Below are 27,233 nucleotides of genomic sequence, written 5' to 3'. Positions count from 1 at the left end.
GAAACAAATGATTAAATAGAAAAATCACAGAAAATATGTAGAGAGTCTCAACAACAACAAAAAAATAAAACAAAGAAGCAAAAATATTAGAACTGAAAAATACAACACTCTAAAAACTTGGTGAATGGGCTCAATAGCAAGGTGGAGAAGAGAGGAAAAATATCAGACTGCTTAAACATAATACAATACAAATGTCTGCCAGACTGTCATAGAAACGTTAACATGGATGCCAACAGATTCCCAGTAGAAGAGGAGAAAAGGAACAGGATTGGTAAAGAACTTGAAGAAAAAATGGCTAAAATATCCCAAAGTAAGCGATAACAACCTGCAAATTCAAGAAGGGGAGCAAACACAAACAGAATCAACAAAAAGAAATCCAGTCTAATATACACTGTAATCAACCTTCTAAAAAAGAAGAAAGAGGAAAGAAAAAAACTCTTCAAGGGAAGAGTCTTAGGAGAAACAATACCTTACTTATACCTAAAGGAAAAAAAATAGAATGACAAATTTCTGATCAGAAAATGACAAGGTTCTAGCAGCAAGTGGCACATTTTTCAAGTGTTGAAGGAAAAGAAATGTTAACCCAGAATGTTATGACCAATGATATTATCCATCTTGAATGAAGGTGTAATCAGGACATTCTCAGATGAAGGACAGTTAGGGGAGTTTTTCAGCAAATCTATCATAAAAATGGATAAAAGTTTGCAAAACAAAAAAAGGAACCAAGGAAGGAAGACCAAACACAGTAAGCAAAAACATAGGTAAATATGGCATAATTCCCTTTTAATTTTCAGGTTTCTTATTTATGTTTCATGATTGAAGGGTAATTTTAAAAATTACCTAATGGGAACACAGTGTATATAGAGGAAATATGTATGACAATTATGAGCAGGGGATAATGAAAAGGCATAAAAAGGAGAAAATCTTTATGTACTGAAGCTGGTAAAATGTTAAGGTTGAAGATAGTGATAAATTTTGTATATATAATGTAGTACTGAAAGCAAACATTAAAAAGCTATACAGAAAGATGCAAATAAAAACAATAAAAAAAACTTAATAGAGTTCTGAAAAAAAATGTGTAATTTTCCAAAGCAAAGCAGAACAAAGGAAACAGAAACAAAGAAGAAAGGAAACAAACAATACAAAAATAAAAAGGCAGATTTACTTTAACATATCAATAATTATGGTAAATGCACATGATGTAAATAGACCAATTAAAGGAAAGATTGGCAGAGTGGATTTTAAAAAAATAATTATATGCTGTCAATAAACCAACTCACTTCAAAAATCATGACATAGGTAGACAGATTAAAAGAATAAGGGATGATACCATGAAAAAATTAATCAAAAGAAAATAGAAGTGGCTGACTTATTATCAAAGAAAACAGATATCAGAATAAAAGAAAAAATCCCAGAGAGAGGTAGGGATACTATATATAAAAACAGGGTTAATCAGCCAAGGAGATATGATTCCAAAATTATATGTTCCAAAATGAATTAAATTGCTTTTGGCAATTTTATATACAGCAGTTAAATCCCTTGGTTTATGAATTTAAAATGAAGAAAGTGCTACAAATATATATTTGATGTCCGCATAAGGACAGATAAACACATATAGGAGGTAGAGGGAAACAACAAAGGAAGGGGCCAGAAAGAACTTCGGAAAGGAACAAACATTTGCTGAGAACTGACTATTTTCAAAGCTCTTGGCTCATTTAATCTTCAACCTTCCCAAAGGAAATCTGTGCTGGGAATTCTTATTCCCAATTTTATGCACAAGGACACTGAGATTCAGAGAATTTGGACAACCAATCTGTGGTGACACAGCTAGGGAAAAAAATGCAACCTACTCACATGGTGCATGCATTTCAATGTCATTTAATTCCCTTACAAATGCTGATAATGTGATTAACCATGGTTCATAGCTCTTCAACTACTCTAAATTATAATTACCATCATCCCAAAATCCTTAATTTATAAGCAAAGCAGACTGTTTCTGTTAAAAATGTAATGTTCTTGGGGCTGAAGCAGCAATGACGATGGCATCACCAGCCAATGAATTCAAGCTAAACCCCTGCACACACAGACAGAGACCCAGACACGTACATTCATAACCAGAACTCACACACACACCGATGGCAGAATTTGCAGTGGGAAAAGCCTCAGGAATGGACTCTTATATCTAAGCCCATTCCCGGCCCCTGCTCTGACCATGTGCCCAGCCCAGCACAACCCTACTCCAACACTACGCTTCAGACCTCAGTCCAGAAATACCATGCTGGTTTATTTTCTCTATCTATTTCTTGGGAGTTTAAGTGACAGTGAATTAGCATGTGGATATGTGGAGAAGGAAAACAAGAATTGAAGAAACAAAAGGTAGATGAAAAGAGGGAAAGGGAGATCAGTAATGAGCCCTAGAAACCGAGTGCAGTCACCGTAACATGAACGAGAACCTACATCAACCCCCTGTGCACATACCAGCATTGCATTAAGATGCACATGCCATATTTACACACATGTTGCACACATCCACGTGCAGATACAAACATATCCCTATGCTGCAGGAATTCCTTATTTGAACAAGAAAAGGTTCATTTTGGAAGTACATGTTGATCGGTTTAAAATATCCTTCTGAATATGTGTTTTTGCACTGGAACCTCCATCTCTTCTCTCACCCTAGACATTCTCCTGGGGGAATCTCCTGCACTCCCATGGCTTTAAATATTGTCTCTCAAATCTCTAGTTGTTATACACCACCACTTTCCAAGCTTCAGCCCCATACATCCCACAGCCTGCTTGGCTTGGCCACCTGGATTCAGCTCAGCCTAGTCAACTGTTATTTCTTCATGTCTCTCCACTGCAGTCCAGCGCCTGCCCCCCAAATTGTAGATGAATGCCACAATTCTCTCCACAGTTACCCTGATTGAAATCTGAAAGTCAACGTTGACTCCCCTGCCTGTTTTCAGACTGGCCTCCAATCATTTGGCAAGTCCTACTGTTTCTACCTTCAACACCTTGCTCAAATTCAAGCCCTACTTTCCAACTCCACACTCATTGCCCTATTTCAGGACTTATTCTTAGGGAAATTTGTAATGCTGCACACATTAGGATCCATCCAATTATTTCCCTATCCTCAGTCTGTACCCTTTACTTAATGCTATCCACATTGCTGTGAGGACTCCCTTGGTAGAGCATGCAAGTCATATTTTTCCTCAGACACCCTACTGTCTTCCCATTGTTCATTTTTTGAAAATATAGGCCATTGCCCATAGTTAGCTTTTAAAATGAATACAGTCAGTTGCTTGGGGTGCTACTAAACTTTATTTTTAAAAATAAGAGGGAGATTATCAATATTACCTAAGAGTTGGTGGGCATACAATGAGAAAGACGTTGTTACAGATTCTGTGTGTGTGTGTGTGTCAGGTTATGGTGTGGAATTCACTTCTCTCTTAGGTCATTCCTTACTCCTCATCTGTTGGGCAAACATTTGTTCATCAGTTTTACAATGGCATTTCATATTCTGCCCCACAAATCACATCCAGATTCTCCATTCCCATTTATCTGCTACCAGTCGTTTCCTTCACTATGTCCTTTAGCCATGCAGAAGTTCCTAATTCATGAACTTCCATTCCTCTAGGGTTTTTCCTACATAGATTCCTCGTTTTACATTGCTCTCTCTCATTCTGAAACTGAAAACCCTACTCATATTTCAAGGACGTTGCAGATGAAATGCCACTTCTTGCCCAAACTTTCTCAAATACCCCGGTCCCAATGAATCAAAACACCCACACCACCCTTTATGCTCTACAAGAGTATTTATTATGGCTCTTAGGTGAACCTGTCTTCTGTTACAGTTTTGAATTGTCATGTGTCTAACTCCTTTCTTCCCTTCCTTCCTCCCTCTGCCCTTCTTTTTGTCCTCAGTCAGTACTCTGGCATGCTCCTCAGGCTCCTCTGAGAGTAGGCTTTAGAACCTGACACCAGGGCTGTGACTACTCAAGAGCAAGTCCCAGGACAGCTGAGACCTCTGGGACTTGGGGATGGACAAGTTGAGCCAAGAAATGCTGACCACAGCAGAAAGCATGGAAAGGAGTTGGCATTTGGTATTGAGATGTACAAAAGTCTATAAACTGGACTATATTATGAAACCTGTTTTCCCACAGTAGGTGCTTTCTCAGATGAGCAAATAGAGAACAGTTGTTCCTCAAGCAGTGGTGTCACATGACTGGAAGTAGCAGGAAAAGCTGACTCCTTTTTATTCATTTAGTGGATTTACAGAGCACTTCTCCTGGGCCAGCACAAGGCTATGCTATTCCATGCAATTTTGCCACTTTGGATGAATTGGACCTGATCTGAACGGTCCTCCAACGAAAGTCAAAAGATCTGACCTATCCCTAGTTGCAGACTCATATATTTCACTGCCCAGTTAACCTAGCACACTCCATGTGACACTGGTATCTTCAACAGGCTCCAACAGAATTCTCGACTCCAGGCCAATCATTTGCATGGTGTGATTAAACTTAATCATGAATTGGTTTGCACTGGCGGGTCCTTAATTTAAAAATTTGTTGGACCCCATCCCCAGGGTCTCTGGTTCAGTACTTCTAGGGTGGGGCCCATGAATTCACATTTCTCACAAGATCCTAGGCAATGTTGTTGGTGCTGCTTCAGCAACCACCCTTGGAGAACCACTGCATTCATAAGGCATGGTGAGTTGTACCTATATAATATAATGTGAATCTGTCCACTTCTCAACATGCCCTCTACTCATCAGTAAACACTGGCAACTCTCCATCCACTTCCACTAGCCAATCTCTTTTCATTGATCATTCCTTTCTCAAATGCTACAGGTCCCAGCGTGCCAAATTTGTCCCAGGAATGATGATGCATATCCCTGGCACCTCTTTTTTCCTCCTCTGTGATAGCCAGCAAGGAGTCATTAGAAGGAAGTAACTGGGTGAACGTTTTTATCTTGGTCAGTGCCTGAAGAGGCAGTGGCCCAGGAGAAGCTCAGGAATCCCATTTCACAAATTTAATTAAGGATGTGTCTCCAGTGATTGTAGAAACAGTACGGAAGTATTCTATGGTTTTCTTTGGAATCACTGACCACACCAGCTGTGCTTTAGCTTTTTGAGAGGGTCTTATCACACGTAAAATGTTACACACTGAATCTTCTAATGATGTGGATGCTTTTATCACATGTATGGCAAAACATTCCAAAGATCTCATTTTAGGGAATCATCTAACAATTCTGTGCAAATCTACACTGAGTCATACTGAATGATTCAGGTAGAATTCCCAAGGTTCCAAGAAGTTAGGAGATGTGCCCTATTTAACCTGAAATGTGTCACTGCACCAGGACAAGAATTCGCCCTGTTAGCTTATTTTACTTGATTTTTAAATCCATCATATGGTGAAGATTTCTAAGTGTGATGGAAGGCGATTAAGTTCACAATACTGTGTCTTTTACTTCTCAAATTTTTGATTTTGGGTAAGTCACTTTATTCCTCTCAATCTCAAATTCTTCATGTGTGCAAATGTAGCTGACCATACTGCTTGTGTTGGTATGATGAGAATTAAATTTCATTGCTTATAACGTACCAGCACAGTTGCTAGAACATAGCAGGCTCCACAAATATAAAAGCCATTATTATTAAATATTTATATTAAATTATCTAGCCTTTCTTAAGGCTAGATTCCTTCCCAGTTCCTGGCACTAATGGTTTCTTAATAAATGCTAACAAAACAAATGAAATATTCCCTAACATTTACTTTTCTCTTTCAGACCTACTTGTCTTTCCTTCTGTGAGGCTATTACTGTTGTAATCAGTTCCCTGGCTATACCATTTATATGCAGTCACTTATTTTCATTCCAAATGTAATTCTTCCTGTCCATTTATGGCCAAAGCAACGTGATAAGTGATGTGGAGGTTAAAAAGTGAAAGAAGGCATGCTGCCTTCATTCTGCCTTCTAGAAGGCTTTTGTGTATATAATTATCTTCATTTCAAATTGCTTTGTGGATAAGTCTGTACAAATAGTGGACCTAAGGATGGTGGCCATGTAGCTTTTGATAGTTCCTTTCCCATGTGGACCTTTGATCCTTTTCTCTAGTATGAAGGGGATGGAATTGATTTGTGTCTTTGAAATAATGTTGTGAGGAGCCCCATGGCTTCCAGGGAGGTTCATCTTGGGCCACTCTGGTAGAATCAATCAGGTGGGGGTGGACTTGATGTGAGTGTAATGACTGTGGGAGTCCCATTTCCACATTGGCCATAATAGTTTTGATTTGTATGTACTATTTTATATATTTGGCCTCAATTATTTGAAGGAAAGGATCTTTTTTAATCCTGAATGCACAGGAACCAGAACAGTGCTTGCTTTATAAAATGTTTCTGTGCTTGACTGGTCGAAGTTGTAAAGGAATTAAAACTAGTATGTGTGTGTGTCCAAGGAGCGGATGGCATGAAGCCCTCTCTGTAAATCTGAGAAATGCAGATTTACAGATTTAGTTATTGCTCAAAGTACCCAGTTTGTAAGAGTATGGAAGTGTGGGCATAAAATACTATGTTGAAAGAGCATAGTAAATGCAAACAACTTCAAGGGAAAAAGTCCTTCTTTGTTTCTTTTTTCTTTACTTTCTCTATTTCTCTTTTCTTTTTCTCTCTTTTTTCTTCTTCTTCCTATTCCTCATGGCTATGTCCTTGAGCAGACTTTAGAATTTGTTTGTTTCCTCTATGCATGCCTTTTGAACAAGTCACTTATTTTCCTGAAAAACATGACAGGGGAACAAAAAGAGCTTGGAATTTGGGTCCATAAGGAGTTTTGAGTTTAAATTTAATTCTGCATGCTGGACAGAGCCACCTTTCCCCAACCCCTGTTCCCTTTTCTCTATTGATCTTTCTGCCATTTACCCATAGTTACTTTAATTAATTTATTTTTTAAAATTAATTTCTTGTGGATGTACATGATGATGAGATTTACTGGTGTATTCACATATGTACATAGGAAAGTAGGTATTTATTGATCCATAATGTACAAACCATAGAAACCATCTATTTTAATTATCCAATTCAATGATTTTTAGTAAATGTAAAGAACTATATCATATCTAAGATACAGTTTTAGAACATTTCCATCAATCCTAAGTGAACTCTCTGTGATTATGGCTCAGTGTTAGAGCACTGACCTAGCATGCCTGAGATTCTGAGTTCTATCCCCAGCACTACAAATAATGGAGTAAAGAAGCAGACCTCTTTTGTATAGCCTCAGTCAAACTGAGTTCCTGCTTAGAACCGCAGGAAACAAGTAATGTATTCATATATATCGATATATAAATATATCAATTTGTCTTTTGTAAACATTGCATCTGAGCTAAATTTTACAAATGTGATCATTTGCTCCTCCCTTCTATCACTTAATATATAATTTTTGAGATTCATCCACATTAGAGCATGTATCAGTACATTTTTCCTTTTTATTTAGCAATTATAATCTCAAGCATGAATATACCACATTTTGGTTGTACTTACCAGTTGATGAACATTTTATTTCCACGTTTTTGGCTTTTATGAATAATGTTGCTGTGAACATTTGTATACAAAACTCTTGTGGAAACATTTTCATTTGTCCTGTTTAGATTTTCAGGAGCAAAATTTCTGTATCACATGATAAATACATCTATGACTTTTTAAGATTATTTTTTACTTTTATTGGTTCTTTTTAGTTATACATGACAGTTGAAACCATTTTGATATAATTGTACAATCATGGAATATATCTTATTCTAATTCAGACCCCAGTACTTCTCCTTCCCCTTCCTTTCCCCAACCCCTGTTCCCTTCTCTCTATTGATCTTTCTGCCATTTACCCATAGTTATTTTAATTAATTTATTTTTTAAAATTAATTTCTTGTGGATGTACATGATGGTGAGATTTACTTGTGTATTCACATGTGTACATAGGAAAGTTATTTATTTCAGATTTATTGTATTGTCTTTCCCTTTCCTATCCCCCTTCCTTCTCTTCATTCTCCTTTTTAAGATTCTTAAAAGGTCTTTTACAAACTGATTATCCCAATTTTCATCTCCAGAAGCAATATATAAGGTTCCCAGTTACTCTACATCTTCAACAATATGTTTTATTTTGTCTAAAAAGATGTTATATTAGGGCTTGGTATGGCACAACTGTAATCCCAGCTACTCAGAAGCCTAAGGCAGGAGCATTTCAAGTTTGAGAGCAGCCTCTCCAACTCAGTAGTTCCCTAAACAAGTGAGCAAAACTTTGTCTCATAGTAAAAAATAAAAAAGGGCTAGGGGTGTTTCTCAGTGGTTCAGGTCCCTGAATTCAGTTCCCTGTACAAGAAAAATGAAGAAGAAGAGCGGGGAGCGGGGGTAAGAGAAGGAGAATGAGGAGACATTATAGCCACTCTAATTTCTAATAGTATGAAGTGGTACCTCATTGTAGTTTCAACTTGCCTTTTTCTAATGACTCATATTGTTGAGTTTTCTTTGTGGTTTTATTTGCCACTTCTCTGGAGAATTGTCTATATTCAAACCTTTTGCCCATTTTTCAGTAGAATTATTTGTTTACTGATTGTACGTTTTGAGTGTTATGTATATTTTCTGGATACAGGTCCTTCAGTCATTTGCTTTGGAAAGATATTCTCCCAAACCGTAACTTGTCTTTTCATTTTCTTAACAGTGTCTTTTGAATTACAGAGGTTTTAATGTTGGAAAATAAATCTAATTCATTAGTACATCATCTTTGAATTGTTGTGCCATATAAAATGGTTCTTTGCCTAACCCTTATTCACAGTTTCTCCTGTTTTCTTATTGAAAACTCCACACTAAGTTTTCTCTCTCTCTCTCTCTCTCTCTATATATATATATATATATATATATATGTGTGTGTGTGTGTGTATATATATGTATGTATGTATATATATACATATACACACATATATACCCACACATTATATTCATTTTTTTGTATATGGTGCAAAATGTGCTTTGAAGTATATTTTTTTGCATATAGATGTTCAGTTGTTTCAGGACCATTTGTTTCAAAAGACTATTCCTTTCTCTACAGGATTGCCTTTGTACTGTTGTCAAAAATCAGTCATCTACATATATGTGGGGTTATTTCTGAATTATTTGTATTCTCCATTGATCTACTTGTCAGTCTTTATGCCAATACTTCATGTTTTGATTACTAGTCTTAATAATGATTACTGAATTCAGGTAGTAAATGGTTTCCGACTTTGTTATAATTCTTAAGTGTTAATTTTGGTTATTCTAGGCCCTTTGTATTACTATATGGATTTTAGTTTCCATTTATCATCTTGTATAGAAAATATATTGTGATTTTAATAGGATTACATTGTATCTATATAATAATTTGTTGAATTTTGTCAATGTGAATCCAAATAGTGTCTCATTTCTATTCCAGGATCTAATCCAAGTTACCACATTACATTTTTGTGATTCCATTTTTACCCCTTTTTTTTGGCTTATTGTATTTCAGTGGTTGCCTTAGGTTTTATAGTACGTGTAGTTAACTTTTCATAGTTTACCTTCATCTGAGTTCACTCTACTGCAAACACAGTGTAAGAAATTTAACAACATTAAAAAATATTTTCCCTTTCTGCAATCATGCTATTATATTGTTGCACTTTCTGCTTTAAAAGCTTGTCATTTTATGCAGTTTTATCATATTTTCCATGAAGTTGCAATTTTCATTGTTCTTTGTTCCTTTGAATAGATACATTTTCCACTCTGCTATCATTTTCCTTCTACTTGAAGGACTTCCTTTAACATTTCTTCAAGTCCAGATTTGCTAGTGATGTAGCATTTTAGACTATCTGCATCTGAAAGGTTCTCATTTTACCATTGCTTTTCAAATTTATTTTCACTGGAAAAATTAATTCTATATTGTCAGGGATCATGTGAATAGAAATGGTGTTGAGAAAACTGAATATCCATATGTAGAAGAATAAAACTAGATCCCTATCCCTCACCCTGCACAAAAGCCAAGTGAAAGTGGATCAAAAAACTAGTACTTCGACCAGAAACTTTGCCACTGTTGGAAGAAAATTGATTCAACACACCAACATATTAGTGCAGGCAACAGCTTCCTTAACAAAATTCCTAAAGCACAAGAAATAAAACCTAGAATCAATAAGTAGACTGCATCAAATTAAAAAGTTTCTGCACAGCAAAGGAAACAATTAAGTGCATGAAAAGAGAACCTACAGAATGGGAGAAAATGTTTTCCAGCTGCTCTTCCAACAGGCGATTAATATCCAGAATATATAAAGAACACAAAAAACTTAACATCAAAAGAACAAATAACCTAATTAATAAATGAGCAAAAAATTAAAAAGACACTTCCCTAAAGAAGAAACACATATGGGTAACACATACATGAAAAAAGTGTACAACATCCCTAGCAATCAGGGAAATGAAAATCAAAACTACACTGAGATTTTTCCAGTAAGAATGGCGATTATCAAGTATACAAATAATAATAGATGCTGGTAAGGATGCAGGGGGAAAGTACACTTGTACGTTATTAGTAGCACTGCAAATTAGTACAACCACTTTGGAAAGTAGTATGGAGATTTCTCAAAAGACTAGGAATGAAACCACCATGTGACCCAGCTCTCCCACTCCTCAGTATTTATCCAAAAGAACTAAAATCAATGTGTGATACAGTCACGTTGGTATTTATAGTAGTGCCACTCATAATAGCCAAGTTATAGGAACAAACTAGGTGCCCTTTGAAAGATGAATGGATAAAGAAAATGTGGTTTTATACACAATGGAGATATACCCAGCCATAAAGAATGAAATTACAGCATTTGTTGGTAAATGGATGGAACTGGAGAACATGCAGAGTGAAATAAGCCAAACTCAGTCAAGGATTGAATGTTTAATTCTCATATAGAAGGTAGACCAAAATAAGGGGGAAAAAGCAGGTGAGGAAATCCATGAAAAAAGAAAGGAAATGAGTAAAGCAGAGGAAGGGGATTGAAGGGAAGACTGAAGGGGATGGGAAAAGAGAGGCTTTTTGGAATGAACTCGAGCAAACTGTGATATGTACATAATGACTATACCACAGTGAATTTCACCTTTATGTATATCTATAAAGAACTAATTTTTAAAAAGTAGAAATGAGTAGAAGAAAGTCCAATAGAGTAGAAGGGGGAGAGGGGAGGGAAGAAGGATGTACTAGGGACTGAAGTGGAGCAGATTATATTCTATGCATGTATTATTATGTCAAAATGAACCCCATTATTATGTATAATACACTAATATACATAATACGTTATTATGTATAACTATAACATACCATTGTCATCTTGCGTCAATCATTCTTTTTTCCTCTGTATGTGATGTGCTTTTTTTCTTTCTGGCTTTTAAGTCTTTTTCTTTGTTACTGCTTTAAGTGATTTGATTGTTATATAAGTTTGTGTAGTTTTTTCATGTTTGTAACCTATTGAACTTATTGAACTTATTTTATCAAATTCAGAACATTTTTGCAGTTATTTCTCTCTCCTTCTTGGCCTCTGTTTACCTGTATTCATTTTATTTTACTGTGATAAAAGCACTGAATATGAGATCTGCCTCTTAAAAAATATTTATATTTGGTAAATGTAAAGAATAGAAGAATATATACTACAGACTCATTATTCAAAGGAAAGCATAGTGGGAATATATATATGTGTGTGTGCATGTATATATATATATATATATACACATATATGCTTATATATGTATATATATATACATTTTTTTCATATCAGGTAAAGTAACCTTTATGTAAAAGAAAATTACTAGGTAGAGAGAGAGATATTTAAATAATGAAAAAAGTGGCAATCCTCCAAGAAGACACAGCAATCCTAAATGTGCATACACCGAACAACAGAACTGTAAACTATGGGAAGTAAAGACTGATAGAACTTTAGTCAGCTTTGCATCAGTGTGATCAAAATACCCAACAAGAACAACTTAGTAGAAGGAAATGTTTATTTTCACTCACAGTTCCAGAGTTTGAATCCATGGTAGGCCAATTCCATTGCTCTGAGCCTAAAGTGAGGCAGCACATCATGTCAGAAGGGTGTGGTAGAGGATTTCTGCTCCTTTAATGGCAGACAGGAAGCAGAGAGATAGAGAGAGAGGGGGGAGAAAGAAAAAGAAGGAGGAAGTGGCCTCAGGGAAGATAGATGGACCCCTCCTGGGCATACTGCTACTTCTTCCAGCCACCAGCTACCTGCCTAAAGTTACCATTCAGTAAGCTCAGTGGAACTAGGATAGACTAATTGGTTACAGCTCTCATTATCCAATCATTTTACTTCTGAATATTGCTTCACTAACACAGGAGCTTTGCAGTGGTGGTGTTGGGGAGGCACCTCATATTCAAACCATCAAAGAACTGAAGGATGGATTGGATGAATACACAATTATAGTTGAAGTCTTCTACACACTCTACCAACATTTGATAGAAATCAGAAATCAGCAATGATATTGAACTCCAGATTACCATCAACCAACAGGATCTAATTGATATTTATAGAACACTTCATCCAACCACAATAGAATGCACATTGTTTCTAAACACCCATATACCATACAACAAAATAGATATAAACTTCAATAAATTTAACAATTGAACTATAGAATGTATTCTCTGATATTAATGAAATCAAAGTTGAAAACAGTAAATCAGAAAATACCAGGAAAGTTGACATGTACTTGGGTTCTAAGTACATATCAACATGTACACACATCTAAATAATTTACATTACAAAGACAAAGACTCAAGAAAAATAAAAATACATTGAAAATACAGTATATCAAAATTTGTGGGATACAGCAAAAGCAGTAGTGAAAGGGAAATTTGTAGTAATAAATGCCAACATTAGAACAGAAAACATTCCTTAAATGGATAATCTAAGCACCAATCTCTATAGATTGAAAAAGGAGAAAAAGAAGACCAAGGCAAGCAGAAAACCAGACATAAAGATTAGAATAAAAATCAATGAAATAGAACACAGGAAAAGAAAAAGAAACCAATTAAACAAAAAGCTGGTTATTTGAAAAATTCAAAAACCTGTTGGAACACTAACAAAGAAAAAAAGAAGATACAAATTGCTGACATCAAGAATGAAGCAGAGGGCTGGGGAGATAGCTCAGTTGGTAGAGTGCTTGCCTTGCAAGCACAAGGCCCTGGGTTCAATCCCCAGTACTGCACACACACACACAAAAAGAATGAAGCAGAGATTATCAGTACAGATCCCACAGACAAAAGTGATAACTCTAAACAACTGTGTACATGTAAATTGCGCAAGATACATAAATTGAACCAATTTCTTACAAACACAATCACTATTCACCTGCCATGAAATACAGGCATACCTCAGTGATATTGTAATATGTAATATGTAAACCATTGTAATAAAACAAATCTCATGATAAAGTCACAAATATTTTGCTTTCCCAGTTAATATAAAAATTACATTTACACTTTAATGTAGTCTATCAAGTATGCAATATCATTGTACCTAAAGAAACAATGTACATGACTTAATTAAAATTACTTATTACTAAAAATACTAATGATCATCCAAGCCTTCAGTGAATAGTAATCTCTGCTGGTTACCTCAATGCTAATGGTTGCTAACTGTTCAGGGTGGTGGTTGCCAAAGGTTGGGGTGACTGAGGTAATTTCTTAAAATAAGACAACAATGAAGTTTGCCAAACTGTTTGATTCTTACACTCATGAAACACTTCTCTGTAGTATATGTGATGCTCTTTCATAGCATTTTACCAACAACTAGAACTTCTTTCAAAACTGGAATCTGTCCTTCCAAACTGTGCTGCTGCTTTATCAAATAAGTTTGTGTAATATTCTAAATCTTTCATTGTAATTTTAATAATGTTCAGATGTTCAGGGCATCTTTACCAGGCATAAATTCTGTCACAAGAAATCACTTTTTTTTTTGCTCATCCATAAGAAACAACTCCTTATCTAGTTTTTGTCATAAGATTGCAGCAATTCAAGCATATCTTCTGGTTCCATTTCTAATTGTAATTATTTTGCTGTTTCACTACATTTGCACTTACTTTATTCTTGAGGTCTTGAGCCCCTCAAAATCATCTATGAGGGTTGGTATTAATTTATTCTAAACACCTGTTAATTTTGATGCTTTGCCCTTCCATGAATCATGACTGTTCTTAATGACATGGAGAATGGTGTATCCTTCCCAGAAGATTTTTAATTTACTTAGCTAAGATCTATCAGAGGAATCACTACCAATGGCAGCTATGGACTTTTGAAATGTATTTCTTATATAGTGTGACATAAAAGTTGAAATTACTCCTTGATCTATAGAATGCACAATGGTTGTGTTATCAGGCATGAAAACAATATTAATTTCCTTGCATATCTCCATCAAGCTCTTGGGTGAAAAGGTATCTTGTCAATAAGCAATAACATTTTGAAATAAATCTTTTTTTCTGAACAATTGTTCTCAAGAGTAAGCTTAAATATTTAGTAAGCCATGTTGTAAACAGACATACTGGAATTCAGGTTTGCTATTTCATATAGAGCACAGGAAGAAAAAAAAATGTAATATAATTCTTAAACGACCTAGGATATTTATAATGTTAAATGAGCATTGGTTTTCACTTTCACTAGTTCCTAGCAAGAGTTAAATTGTTCTTTGAAGTGGACATTGACTTCTCCCTAGCTATCACAGTTCTGGAAGGCATTTTCTTTCAAGTAAAGTCTGTTTCATTTACACTGAAAATCTGTAGTTTGGTGTGACCCCTTTCATCAGTTTTCTTTTATCTTCTGGATTACTTGTGCAGCTTCTACATTCACACTTGATTCTTTGTCTTCCACTATTTTGCAAATGACTTCTTCCTTTAAACCTCATGAATCCACTTCCGCTAGATTCGTACTTCTGAAACTTCCATACCTTTCTCAGACTTCATAGATTTGAAGAGAGTTAGGAACTTGCTCTGAATTAGGCTTTGGCTTAAGGAGATGTTGTGGTTGTTTTGATTGTCCAACCAGACCACTAAAATGTTGTCCATATCAGCAGGAAAGCAGTTTCACCTTTTTAGTTTATCAGTTGTGTGGTGCACTGGAGTAGCAGTTTAAATTTCTTTCAAAAACTTTCAACTTTTCAACTTGGCTAACCATTTGGCAAAGAGGCTTAACATTGTCCTATATTGGTTTAATAATTTTTAGCTTTGGATTTAAAGTTAGGGACATTTGACACTTCTTTCACTTGATCACTTAGAGGCCATCATATAATCATAGGATCATTAATTGGCCAAATTTCAGTATTGTTATATCTTAGGGAATAGGAAGAGAAAGATGCAGAAATAGCTGGTTGGTGGAGCAGTCAGAAATATACAACATTTATTGATTAAGTTTACTATCCTTTATTTCTGCAGTGTGTGGCACCCCAAAGCAATTACAATGGTAGCATCAATGATTACTTGTCACAAATCACCATAAAACATATAATAATAATGAAATATTTGAAACAGTGCTATACTTATGAACATGTGATACATTCAGAAGTGAACACATGCTATTGTAAAAAAATGATGCCAATAGGCTTGCTTGATGAAAGGTTCTCACAAACCTTCAGTTTGTTTAAAAATATAATATCTGTGAAGCAAAATAAAATTAAATAATAATTTGAATAACCCTTTGTAACTCTTTAGGAAATCCAATATGTAATTTAACAACTCTCAAAAATGGAATCTCTGATCCAGATGGTTTCACTGGAGAATCCTTCCAAACATTTTAAAAGGAATTAACACCAATGCTTCACAGTCTCTTCCAGAAATTAGCAGTGTAAAGAAAACTTTCCATTTCATCTTCTAAAGTTCTTATTACCCTGATAGCAATTCCAGGCAAAGGCAGTCTAAGAAAAGTAAGTTACAGACTCATATTTCATAATGAATATAGATGCAAATATCTTTATCAAAATATTAGCAAATATAATTAGCAACATATAGAAAGAATTTTACACTATTACAAACTTGGGTTTATTTGAGATGCAAAACCAGTTATTTATTAAAAAATCAATTAGTGGTCACTTATGTTACCAGGGCTAAAGAAGAAAATCTGCATTAAATAATTATGTCAATTGATTAAATTAAAACACTTGAGAATTCAGCACATATGTATGGTAAAATATTTTGGAAAACTGGGGATTGGAAGCGAATTTCTTCAACTTAATAATACTTTTACAATTTGACATCGATTTTAGCAAATGTCTACCCACATTTGTTTCCATCTTAATTGAATTGATTATAAATTAGGAAGACTTGACTGGACTCCATAAAATATCTTCATATTGACATTATAAGGTTGCTTATGCTACTGATTGCTATTTTAATCTTAGTAAATAGTAATGTACCTAGATAATACACTGGTATATATACATACATTCATGTGTATGTGTACACACACATACACATAAACACACTCCATGTGCTGTAAACTCTTTGTGACAAAGTCTAAACAACTGTGGTAAAGGCCATGACCACGGCAGAAGAGTTGGGCAGAATGGGGAGGGAAGGGTACTATCATTTGTTGCCTACCCACTATGTGCCACATAATCTATTTGGGAAATTTACATGTGTTAGCTCATGTAATCTTCATCACATAATCTGTAAAGTAGGTGTTTTTCATGAGGAAGCCAAGGCTGAGAGAAGCTAGGTAAGATGATGAGATGATGTTACTTTGCTGCTGTTTAAAATTCTAAGATCCCCCTACCTCTGAGGACAGAAGTCCTAATTCATTCCAGTTTCCAAGCTGTGTTTTGACCTGTGCCAACCTCCACAGTTTCATTTAGGTCCCCTTTCTTTTTTCAGTAGATCGTTCAGCCATATTGGTCTTTGTTTAGTTTTTTTTTTTTTTATACAAGACACTTTTATTATCGAATAACAAGCAAAATACTAAGTAACATTAAAATGGAGACCCTTAAGACTACCATCCCAATACATTGTTCAGTAGTCCTGGGGATTGAAGCCAGGGCACCTATCCAAAGCTACAACCCCAGTCCTTATTTTATTGGTTTCATCTTTTCTTACTTTCTTATACCTTTGTTTTAATGTGCTGCTGAGGCTTGAACCCAATGCCTCACACATTCCAGGCAAATGCTCCACCACTGGGCCACCACCCCAGCCCTTATTGAGACAGTCTTGCTGAGTTGCCAAGACTGATCTCGAACTTGAGGTCCTCACATATGCACCCCATTAGAAGTTTATAAGAAGCATTTTTTTGTGATTCTGGAGATCAAACTTGGAGCCCCAAGCCTGCAGGTCAGCCCTCTACCTGAGCCACCTCCTCAGCTCAAGAAACATCTAGTGTGATGTTCATAAATAACCCCCTGACTACCCAACTGCCACTGGATTTCAGGCAATACAATATGCAGGTCTTAGGTGGAAGGCACAGAAAAGAGGACAACACTGTGAGAATAATGAACCCTGATGTTGTGGGCAGGTCTGATGTCCTTTACCAACTGCATCAACTCCATCCGAACCAGGTCCAATTTCTCAGATGTGTGGCACAGCAGGTTTTTCAGGGCACAGAGGGAGATGTGGTTCCCACGGAAGTGGAAGGTTCTGAGCTGGGAACAGTGACCCAGGGGCTGGCACGATGACATTCAGCTGGGAGTCTGTGATCTTACAATACTCCCAAGTCCAGGGTCTCAAGGGTGTTTGCCACCTTTTGTGGCAGATCCCGGAGGGTCTTGGGACTCATCTCTTTCAGTGAAAAAGAGCAGAGTTCCAGGTGCTTCAGTTGGTCAGTGCTTGGACACACAGACAAATCTGACTCTTTAAGCGGACTGAATGTCAGCGAGACCTTCTCTAAAGGGGTCTGGCTCAGGACGATTTTATGAACCTTTCCCTGGAGGAAGAAGACATCGTTCACACAGAATTCTCAGAGCTTGTCCATCTTTCTCAGCTGCAGGCTATATTTGTGAGAAAACCACCTATTTAGGAGCGGCAGGTAAGGTCGCTCAGACTCATGTTAGAGAAGCGGAACACGTGGAGGTTCCTCATCCTGTGCAGGTAAAAAAATAACTTCTCAAGTTCGTCCCGACACCAGTGGCTGTACACCTCCAGCTCCCGGACATAGTCTAATGGCAGAGCATTCATGATTTTGTAGTAGACAAAATAGCGGATCTTCAGCTTCTCGCAGTACATGTGGACCACGGCCTTCCTCTCCAGCTCCCACAACGTGAGCCTGAAAACAAACTCCACTGCCAGGGCTTCCTCCATCAGGAGATCTATGAATATCTTCAAGTGCTGCTTTGCTCTCCTTTGGCGGCATTTCCTTCTGTTCTTTGGACAACTCGCTTCTTGCAAGCAGGCGCCCGGTGGGGCTCTGGATGCTAAGAACGGAGATTCCTGATTCTCATCCCGAAAATCCAGTGCTTGCAGTTTCCACTGGCTGGGATGAATATTCTCAACAAGCAGCCTATCCAGTCCATCCAACATGGATATCAAGGCATTTGTATTTCTAGTCTTCTTTGGGTACCCCATAGGGAGTCAGGCCAAGGCGCAGGACAGCTCCATCTCCACGTAACCCCCCCATTAGAGCCTCCTTGTACAACTGTAGAATGAGCACCCTGTTCAGGATCTCCAGATTGGGGATGGGCAAGACCTTATAGCACAGCACGCTCTGTATCGCCAAGTCCTGGAGTGTGGGTACGGTCTGAATGCTCATCCTGTTGAATCTGTAATCCCAGCAGCTTGGGACAGAGTTTAAGGCCAGCCTCGGCAATTTAGCAAGACTCAACATCGCCTGGAGAAAGACCCCTACTTGGAGGTCTGGCAGGCGGGCGGGCACTCCTGGCTCTGGGACTCCTGAGACTGTTTAGTTTTTTAATATGTCATATTCTTCTGCTCTATGGCTACTACTGTTCATGCCATTCTCCCTGCCTGGATTGCTGTCCACTGTGTCTGCCTGTACTCCATTCTTCAGGACTTAGCTTAGATATCACATTCTTGGGTTCAGGGAACCTTCTCCTGTTTTCTTGACTCTACAGTATCCCTCAGACTATGTTAAGACTCTTCATTGTATCCTTCTATTACATTCTTCATCTCTCCCTACTATTCATCATATGGTTTTACGTATAACCATGTGTTCATGGTTGATTTTCCTCATTAGATGAAGCTCCTTGTCCATATATTATCCTGTTCTCTGCGCAAGCTCTAGGAACTAGTACAGAGCCTAGCACATAATAGGTGTTCAATAAATATCTGTTTAATGAATATACACATAAACTTTCTAGTGTTGGTACATAATAATCATGCTAGATAGTTAAAAATGTAATTGTAGTTGTTATTAATGTCTAATAGCAAATAGCTTCTCAAGGGCAGAAGTAGGATTTATTCCCAGGTTTGAGTCTCCTTTCACAATATGACTCTGCCTGCAGAAATGGGTTATTGGCCCAACACTGCCTTTATTGGCTATATGAATTCAGGTAAGAAATGACACCTGTCTGAATCTCAGTTTTCCCATCTGTAAAATTGGGGTTGGAATATGCAGAGATAGGACAGGATCTAAATAAATAATTGACCAATAAAAATCAGTAACTGTCCTCTGCAAGACAATTAAGCAGCTATACCAAGAACCCTTGGTATGTTTATGCACTTCAGCCTGGTAACCTCAAAGTCAGTGTGTAGTAGTGAGTTGTATGTAGATTCTGATATCAGAGAGCCCTACATTCAAATTCCAACACCCAATTTACTAACCCTGTGGTGCTAGACAAGTTTCTATCCTGAACCTCAATATCCTTGTCTACAAATAGGATAATACTCCTTGTAAAGTAAAAACAAAAACACAGAAAAAGAAAAAAAAGGAGTATAAGAAGAAAAACTCCCATTATTCTATGCACCTAACACAGTTCTTTCTGTGTTTCTGTGTCCTTCAGGGGCACCTGTTGAAGGAGGCAGAAGCCTTAAGCAGTGCTGAAAAAGGAGAGAAGGACTGCAGACAGAAGCTGATATCAGAGGCCTGAGGCCAGGGTGTGGTGCTGGAGCATCCACGGGATAGTCTGGAAAATAGGGGAACACTAACTACTGAGGCAAAAGAAAAGAGATGCCATGTATGTGTAAATGGCTAATGGCTAGGCAGGTCCTGAAAACAGGGGAATAGGGGGCTGATGGGAGGACAACAACATGGCTTAGTGGATCCTCCTTTCAAAACTTTGTAGCTCTCTCATGTAAGCAGGCTTCAGATGATTTGAAAGGTACTTGAAACTACATCTTTCCAGTTCCTTTAGTTGTTTAATCACATTCATATTTATTTTGAAATTGTAACCTTAGTGTAGTATAACAATTGCCAAATATTCCAGTTTCACTCATAGTCTAGAAAACACATCTCGATGTATTAACTTTTTGTTTGTTTGGATTACTTCCTTAGGAAAAACGTCCATGTATGGGATTGAGCCAGAGGGTATATAATTGAGATTTAGCAACCATAAACAGGTTTTGTGTTTTTCTATTTTTTAAAGAAATGACCCACAATGATTCTCTTCTCATTTCACTTTTAAAATTGATGAGTGTGCTGTGCTGTTTGAGAGCCATTAGTCATATGTGATTGTTTAAATTTCAAGTTCAGTTCATTAAAATTAAGTAAAATTCAAAACTCAGTTGCTGAGTTACATTAGTCACATTTCAAGTGTTCAATAGCCATGTGTGCATAGAACTACCATATTGGAAAGTACAGATTCAAAACATTTTCATCACTGCAGAAAGTTTAATGGACAGTACCTCTCTATAGTTTCTCAAGAGGTCACTGTTAGTGTCTTGGGTGAGATTTTTTTGTGGTGTGGGATTTTCCTGTGCATTAAGAAGTTATTTAGCATTTCTGGCCCATGTCCCCTAAATGGCAGTAGTGTTCTCCCTTGGATATAGCTAATAGCCAAAACCTGACTCATGTTTTCAAGTACCCCAAGGGAACAAAACTAACTGTATTTATCTTAAAAGAAAGCAGCTCCTACATTTTGTGGGGATGGCTTGTGGTTGGTTATGTCTAGAGAGGGACATTTGGAAAGATGACTTAGAAAGAAAGCCCAGCTCAGAACCTAGCTCTGTCCTCCATCTCCATTTTCCTTCCTTCTTTTGATGGCTTATTTAATGCTTTTGGGGGAATTTCAGGAACAAGACACTACAGATGGAAAAGATCAAGGCCCGTTTGAAGGCTGAGTTTGAGGCACTCGAATCAGAGGAGAGGCACCTAAAAGAATACAAGCAGGAGATGGACCTCCTGCTACAGGAGAAGATGGCTCATGTGGAGGAACTTCGACTGATCCATGCTGACATCAATGTGGTATGTGGTTCGCTGCCTGGAGCCTACCTTTGGGCCCATTAAGGAAGAGGTATTAGTGAGTGTTGTGACTTCTCTTTAGATATGGTCATGGTCACCCTGGGGGAACAATCATCAGGTTGTGGTGAGGTAGAAGAATCCCAGATTTTTGAGATCAGTACAGGCTTTGTTATTGACTAACTGTATGTTACTGAACAAGTCTCATCTCTCTGTCTCAATTTTTCTCTGCACAATGGGAAGAACTCAGTAACCTCCAAGGGCTCTTTTAGCTGGGATGTGCTCTTATTTTGGGAGTCTTTAGAGTTAAGAGCTATGCTTAAGTAAAAGTACAGTAGTCACCTGCCTCTGGAGTATAGCCTAAGGTGTTCCAAAGCTTCCAACCAGACCAAATGAATTATTTCTGCCTGCCTACTAAAGTGGGGCTTCCTCATTAGAGTGTCTCCCCTAGAGAATCTTCAGAACTTGGGAAAATTAACTATCTACTAAGGTGATAAGCTTCTATTTTTTGAGGTTATTCAAGCAGAATTAGGGCTGCTGTATTGATAATTCCTTCACTAGGAAGAAAGTTGGAGGAGCCAACCTGTAAGGTCCTTTCCACTTCTTAGAGCCCATGAAAATAATTACTTTTTAAAATTTTACTTTTGAAGGAGCTAAATTTCTGCTTTTGGAAAACACATTTATGTAGTAATACTTATTTTCTCATACTGTCAGGCCTAGGATCTTAAAAGAAATATAAATGAGGTAGGCACTTGGAATTTTCTGTGTTAGATTCTGGACCTCATGAAGAATTGGCAATTTTGCTATGAGCTAACCAAGGATACAGAGCCAATGAAATGAATATGATATTTTCCAGAGAGGTTCTGAAAATCTAGGCCAGTGGATCTCAAACTTAAGCATCAGAGTCATGTTGGAAGGCCTGTTAAAACACATATTGTTGAACTCTACCCCAGAGTTTCTAGTTCTATATATCTGTTGGAGCCTGAAAATTTGCATTCCTGAGTTTCCAAATTATACTAATGCTGCTGATCTGGTAACAACATTTTGAGAACCATTAATATAGAGACTTTCCTAGAGAAAGATCACTGGTCTTGGAGACAGAAGCCCTGTAACTTTATATAGATTTTGTCCCTAAGAAGTATTTCCCTTGGGGAATTCCAATCTTCTCTCTAAGCTTCAGTTCTCTGACCTGGAAAATGGTGGTAGGGTGAACTTACATAGACTCTAAAGGCCATCCAGCTTTGAGATGATATGTTTGAACAATAACTATCATTTATTGAGCCTTTGCTCTGTTAGCCCCCATGTTGACAAATTCATTTGTTTGAATGAATATGAGTGTTGAATCTTCATCAAGATTATAAGACATGTTCACTATTAAACTATCACCATCATAGAGATGAAGAAACTGAGGCTTGACTAGTCATTGTAGAAAGGATATGACAGATAGAGGACTTGAATACAGATTGGTCTGGCTCTGGAGTCTGTGCTAGTATTCGCTCAGTTTTAAACTGTCTCTGAGAACTTCAGGATTTTTTTCTCTGTACCTACCCTATTCTGGTTTGCAGATGGAAAACACTATCAAACAATCTGAGAATGACCTAAACAAGCTGCTAGAATCTACCAGGCGCCTGCATGATGAGTATAAGCCACTGAAGGAGCACGTGGATGCCCTACGCATGACTCTAGGCCTGCAGAGGCTCCCTGACTTGTGTGAAGAGGAGGAGAAGCTCTCCTTGGAGTAAGCTGCCTTCCCTTGTCCCTACAATATACCACATAAGCACACACGCACATACACCCTCACACAGGCATGTACATACACACAAAGCCTGGCCTGAAAATCAAGATACTGAGAGATTGGGTTTGTAGGTGGCTGATTCATTGCATGATTTTGAGGAAGTCTCTGTGGTGAGCTGTTACACCAAAAGAAGGATGATTAGACTAGAATTACCAGACGACTTTCAAAATTATTTTTGTGATTTTGACAACACAGGACTTTAACTATCATTCTTAAGAGGTTACTTTCCATATCAGGGCCTGGAAGGGGTATCTATGAACCTTTGAAAATACAAAAGGCTTAGCTTTCCTGGTCTCCAGGGACTATCTTGGGGACTTCATCTCAAAATCCAGGAGTTAAGAAGTAGTCTTGCCTTCAAGGGAGACAGAGTTCAACCCAGTCAAAAGAAGCATTCCCTAAAGGTAAAGCAGATTGTCTGTGGAAGTTATGAGCTTCTTATTCTTACAAGTCTATAAACATAGACTGGGGACACTTAATAAGAATACTGAAAGTGAGCATGGGATGGAGAATAGGACTAAAATTTTTTAAATGACTTTGCTAGCCCTCAGATTTCTTGATCATCTGAGTCTGTCAAAGTCAAGGAGCAAAAAGGTTACCCCTTCTAACAGGTAATGAGCCTGGTACCCATGGAAAATAGCTTTGTGCAAAGGAAGGTATATGAATTTTCTAGAGTGAGCCAGTTTAACTCTTGTTTCTATGCCATGGAGTCTTTAAGAGGGGCAAGGTTCTCCTTCCTTTCAGAATGATCCAGCCAATGTTTCTCATCTTCAAAGTTACTTTGAGAAGCAGAAAGCAGAATGGCAGACAGAGCCTCAGGAACCCCCCATCCCTGAGTCCCTGGCCGCTGCAGCTGCCGCCGCCCAACAACTTCAAGTGGCTAGGAAGCAGGACACTCGGCAAACAGCTACCTTCAGGCAACAGCCTCCCCCTATGAAGGTGAGTGAGCTAGGGAGGGGCTTTGGAGGAAGCAAAATATCTTTCTAGGGAAGGCCATGGAATGCTGAGTCTGGGACTTTGGTCTAATTTATTGTGGGTCTTCCTTAAACATTCTTTGCTTGGCACACATACAAAGAGTTGTTCTGTTGGCCCCACTGGTTTGTTGTTCCTCATTCTCAGAGGGATTAGAATGCAGGGAGGTTTTTAGGCTTTTGCTCAAGTAAAATTTTCTAAAGTTAGAAGTATAACTTTTACACAAATATATAGTGTGCATGTGTCATTAATGTGAGAGCCAAAAGGATTACAAAACAGTTTCCAAGAGCATTTGAGAAACATATATTTATATAATCAACAAAGGAAAGGGATGCTGACTTAAATTTGCCAAGTTAGATACAACACTGGTTCATGTTCTATAGGGCAGTAAATCTGTGAAATTTATGGTTACATTTTCTTCTGAGAAGAACTAATTTGCATCTCTATTGGGCAAAAAACATTTGCAGCCTGTCAGTGTAATATCACAGAATCTTATCGATAGTAAATAGTCAAGCACGAAAATATTTTCCTAGAGTAGGGGCCAACAAATTAAAGCTTATGGTCCAAGTGTGAACTGCTCCCTACTTTTGTTTAATGATTCATGGGCACACCTTTTTTTAATGTATTGTCTATAGTTCCTTTGATGTTAGACAGTTAAGTAGTTGTAACTGAGACCATATAATGTGAAAAGTCTAAAATATTTAATGCTTTGGCCACTACTGAAAATTTTTGCTGACCCTGACCAAGAAAATTAAATAATTCATGGGCAGGCTTGTTAACAGTGTTCTAGTATAATGCTGAATGGATATGTAGTCCTCGTTTTGCCTCATTTCTACATTTTGCCTATATTTTCTCAGCATTCCTTTCTAATCTGATCACTCTAATCCTTCATGCTCATCTTCTATGAACTCTAAGAACACTGATCTCTACTTGAATCTTAATGATTACTGTTATCTTCTGCTGGGAAATCATAATTGCTTTCTGGGTCCGTGGGTATCAGAAGTCTGAGCCATGAACTAAAAAAATCTGACCACTAACTTTCTTTGTTCTGTGCTCCCCCACCAGGCCTGTTTGTCATGTCATCAGCAAATTCACCGGAATGCACCTATATGTCCTCTCTGCAAAGCTAAGAGTCGGTCCCGAAACCCCAAAAAGCCTAAGCGGAAGCAGGATGAATGAAGAGAGGGAAAACATGTGGAGCTGTGCTGATCATAACCCCTCCCCTTGACCAGAGTGATAGATGCCCTGTTGTGAAAACACCCTTACCCACCCCCACTAAGTCTTTTATTTAATGTGACAGAAGCACAACCCCTCTCTCACTTTACTCATTTCTTTCTGCTCTTGGAATTTCTGTCTTAGGAAGAGATATGGTTCAGGTGCTAATGACTGTGTTTCATGATCCCTTCTTTCCCACCCACATTTCCACCCCTTCCCTTGTTTGGAACTAAGGGAAGGGCAAGGAGCCCACATTTAATTCTATGTCTCTTATGCCTGAGGCCTGGAACCTGAGGAGATATAGGTTTTGAGGGCTGGGGTAGGCCTGTATCTTGTCTTAGGAAAATGCTCCAGTGTTTCTCTTCCTTGTACTTTTTAACTTTAGGCTTTGAAGGGACAACAGTCTTCTTGCTGTACTTCCTAACAGACTGGGTTCACATATCCCACCCTCATCCTTAAGGCCCAGAGGTAACTTGGACAAGCCTTCCTTTACATATTCGTTTGTGAGGCCTAGCTGATATTCTGTAGCTCTCCCCACTGAAGTCTCTTATATATACTAAATGTCTTAGGTACCAGACTATGTCTGGGGATCTTGAGATCTATGGGTCTTTCCTCCATACATCCAGTCTTTGAAAATCAGTAGAAGTTTGTCACAGTAATTAGGGAGCCATACCCACTCTACAAGTCTTACCAAAGTCACTGCTTAAGACACTGAGGCTGAAACCTCTGCTATAGAGGCTGCCTTAGGATGAGGGACCCCAGTTTGACATTTAGATTGGCTTCCGTTCAAAACCATTACTCTGGTACCAGTTTGATGGTATATTACTGAGAGGAGAGGAGTGAATTTAGATTCAAGTGAGTGTCAATCACTTTACACATGCAAGTTGGTAGGGCTTCCCTTCCATTCATCTCCCTCTCCTGAATCTGTCCACTCCCATAAGGCAGCATCAGCTCAGGACAGCTTCTAGCCACCTTTTTCCTATGGACTGTATGGGTGGCCTTCCTTCCTAAAACAAAAGGCACTGAGCTCCCAAGCCCCACAGTTCTTCTCTCCACCAAAGCTGTGTCTCCTTGTTAAGTCACTCTTAGACTTAATGAATGCAGCTGGGTACTGGCTAACTGAGAAAGTTTTACTCCCAGGTCTTCATCCCTGGCTGGGGAGGGGGGATATTTTTCCTTCTTTCCTTAACTGTAGTTTTATCACCATAGTGTATGTGTTAATAATATAAAAGTTTCCTCTGCTCTTTGAAAGTAAGAGTGTTGTCATATAAAGTCTTTTAAATAAAAATTCATTCATTGGCGTAAATGCTCACTGAGTGCCTACTGTGTACTGGATAATACAAAAAATATAATACCATTTATACTTCTAGGTAATGCTTTCCTTTTATTCATTCAAGCTTACAAATGAGAAAGCCAGACATCACAGCATAAGAATTTATCCAATTTTTATAACAACTTCAATTTATTTAGCACCTACTCTCTGCCAGGTCCCTATTCTAGATATTGTTTTTACACATGGTTGTATTTGATTTTCAAAACAACTTTACAAGCTAAGTATTCTTATTGTGATTTTCCACAAAAGTAAACTGGACCCAGAGATGTTAAATAACTTATCCAGAATTAAATAGCTAGTAAGAGGACATTTCAATATTTGAAACCAGATTTTTCTTGATTCCAGAGATTATTTTTTCTACTTCTCCATGATAATTTTTTTCACTTCAAACATTTTTCCCTCTGGGAATGGCTTGATGATGAAAATGAATGAAATAACTCTTACCTGAAATCAGGGACTATATATCTAGTGACTGATTGATGCAGGGATGTAAAGTCCTGGTGCCCTATAGGGACACAATAGAGAAGAATCGAAAGGGTATCCAAGCTTTAGAGCTC

The 27,233-nt window shown here is 37.6% G+C and overlaps 1 protein-coding gene across 4 annotated transcripts in view; it reads left to right on the top strand.

The window, feature by feature from the left end:
• The window catches only part of Zc4h2 (zinc finger C4H2-type containing), a 99,111-nt gene extending 72,468 nt beyond the window's left edge, over window positions 1-26,643 (top strand). For 3 of the 4 annotated variants that reach the window (XM_047536189.1, XM_047536188.1, XM_047536190.1), the window contains exons 2-5: window positions 21,199-21,370; window positions 22,930-23,102; window positions 23,933-24,095; window positions 25,194-26,643. In XM_047536189.1, the coding sequence (XP_047392145.1) occupies window positions 21,199-21,370; window positions 22,930-23,102; window positions 23,933-24,095; window positions 25,194-25,307 (622 nt within the window). In that variant the 3' untranslated portion in view covers window positions 25,308-26,643. Of the gene's footprint in view, window positions 1-21,198; window positions 21,371-22,929; window positions 23,103-23,900; window positions 24,096-25,193 lie in introns of all 4 variants that reach the window. The other variant, XM_047536191.1, reaches the window with a different exon arrangement.
• Window positions 26,644-27,233: the final 590 nt, after the last annotated feature.

This window comes from Sciurus carolinensis, chromosome X, assembly GCF_902686445.1.
Source record: "Sciurus carolinensis chromosome X, mSciCar1.2, whole genome shotgun sequence".
In the NCBI taxonomy this organism is placed as follows: domain Eukaryota; kingdom Metazoa; phylum Chordata; class Mammalia; order Rodentia; family Sciuridae; genus Sciurus; species Sciurus carolinensis.
Note: the sequence above shows the minus strand (reverse complement) of the source record. Positions and strands in the feature narration are given on the sequence as shown.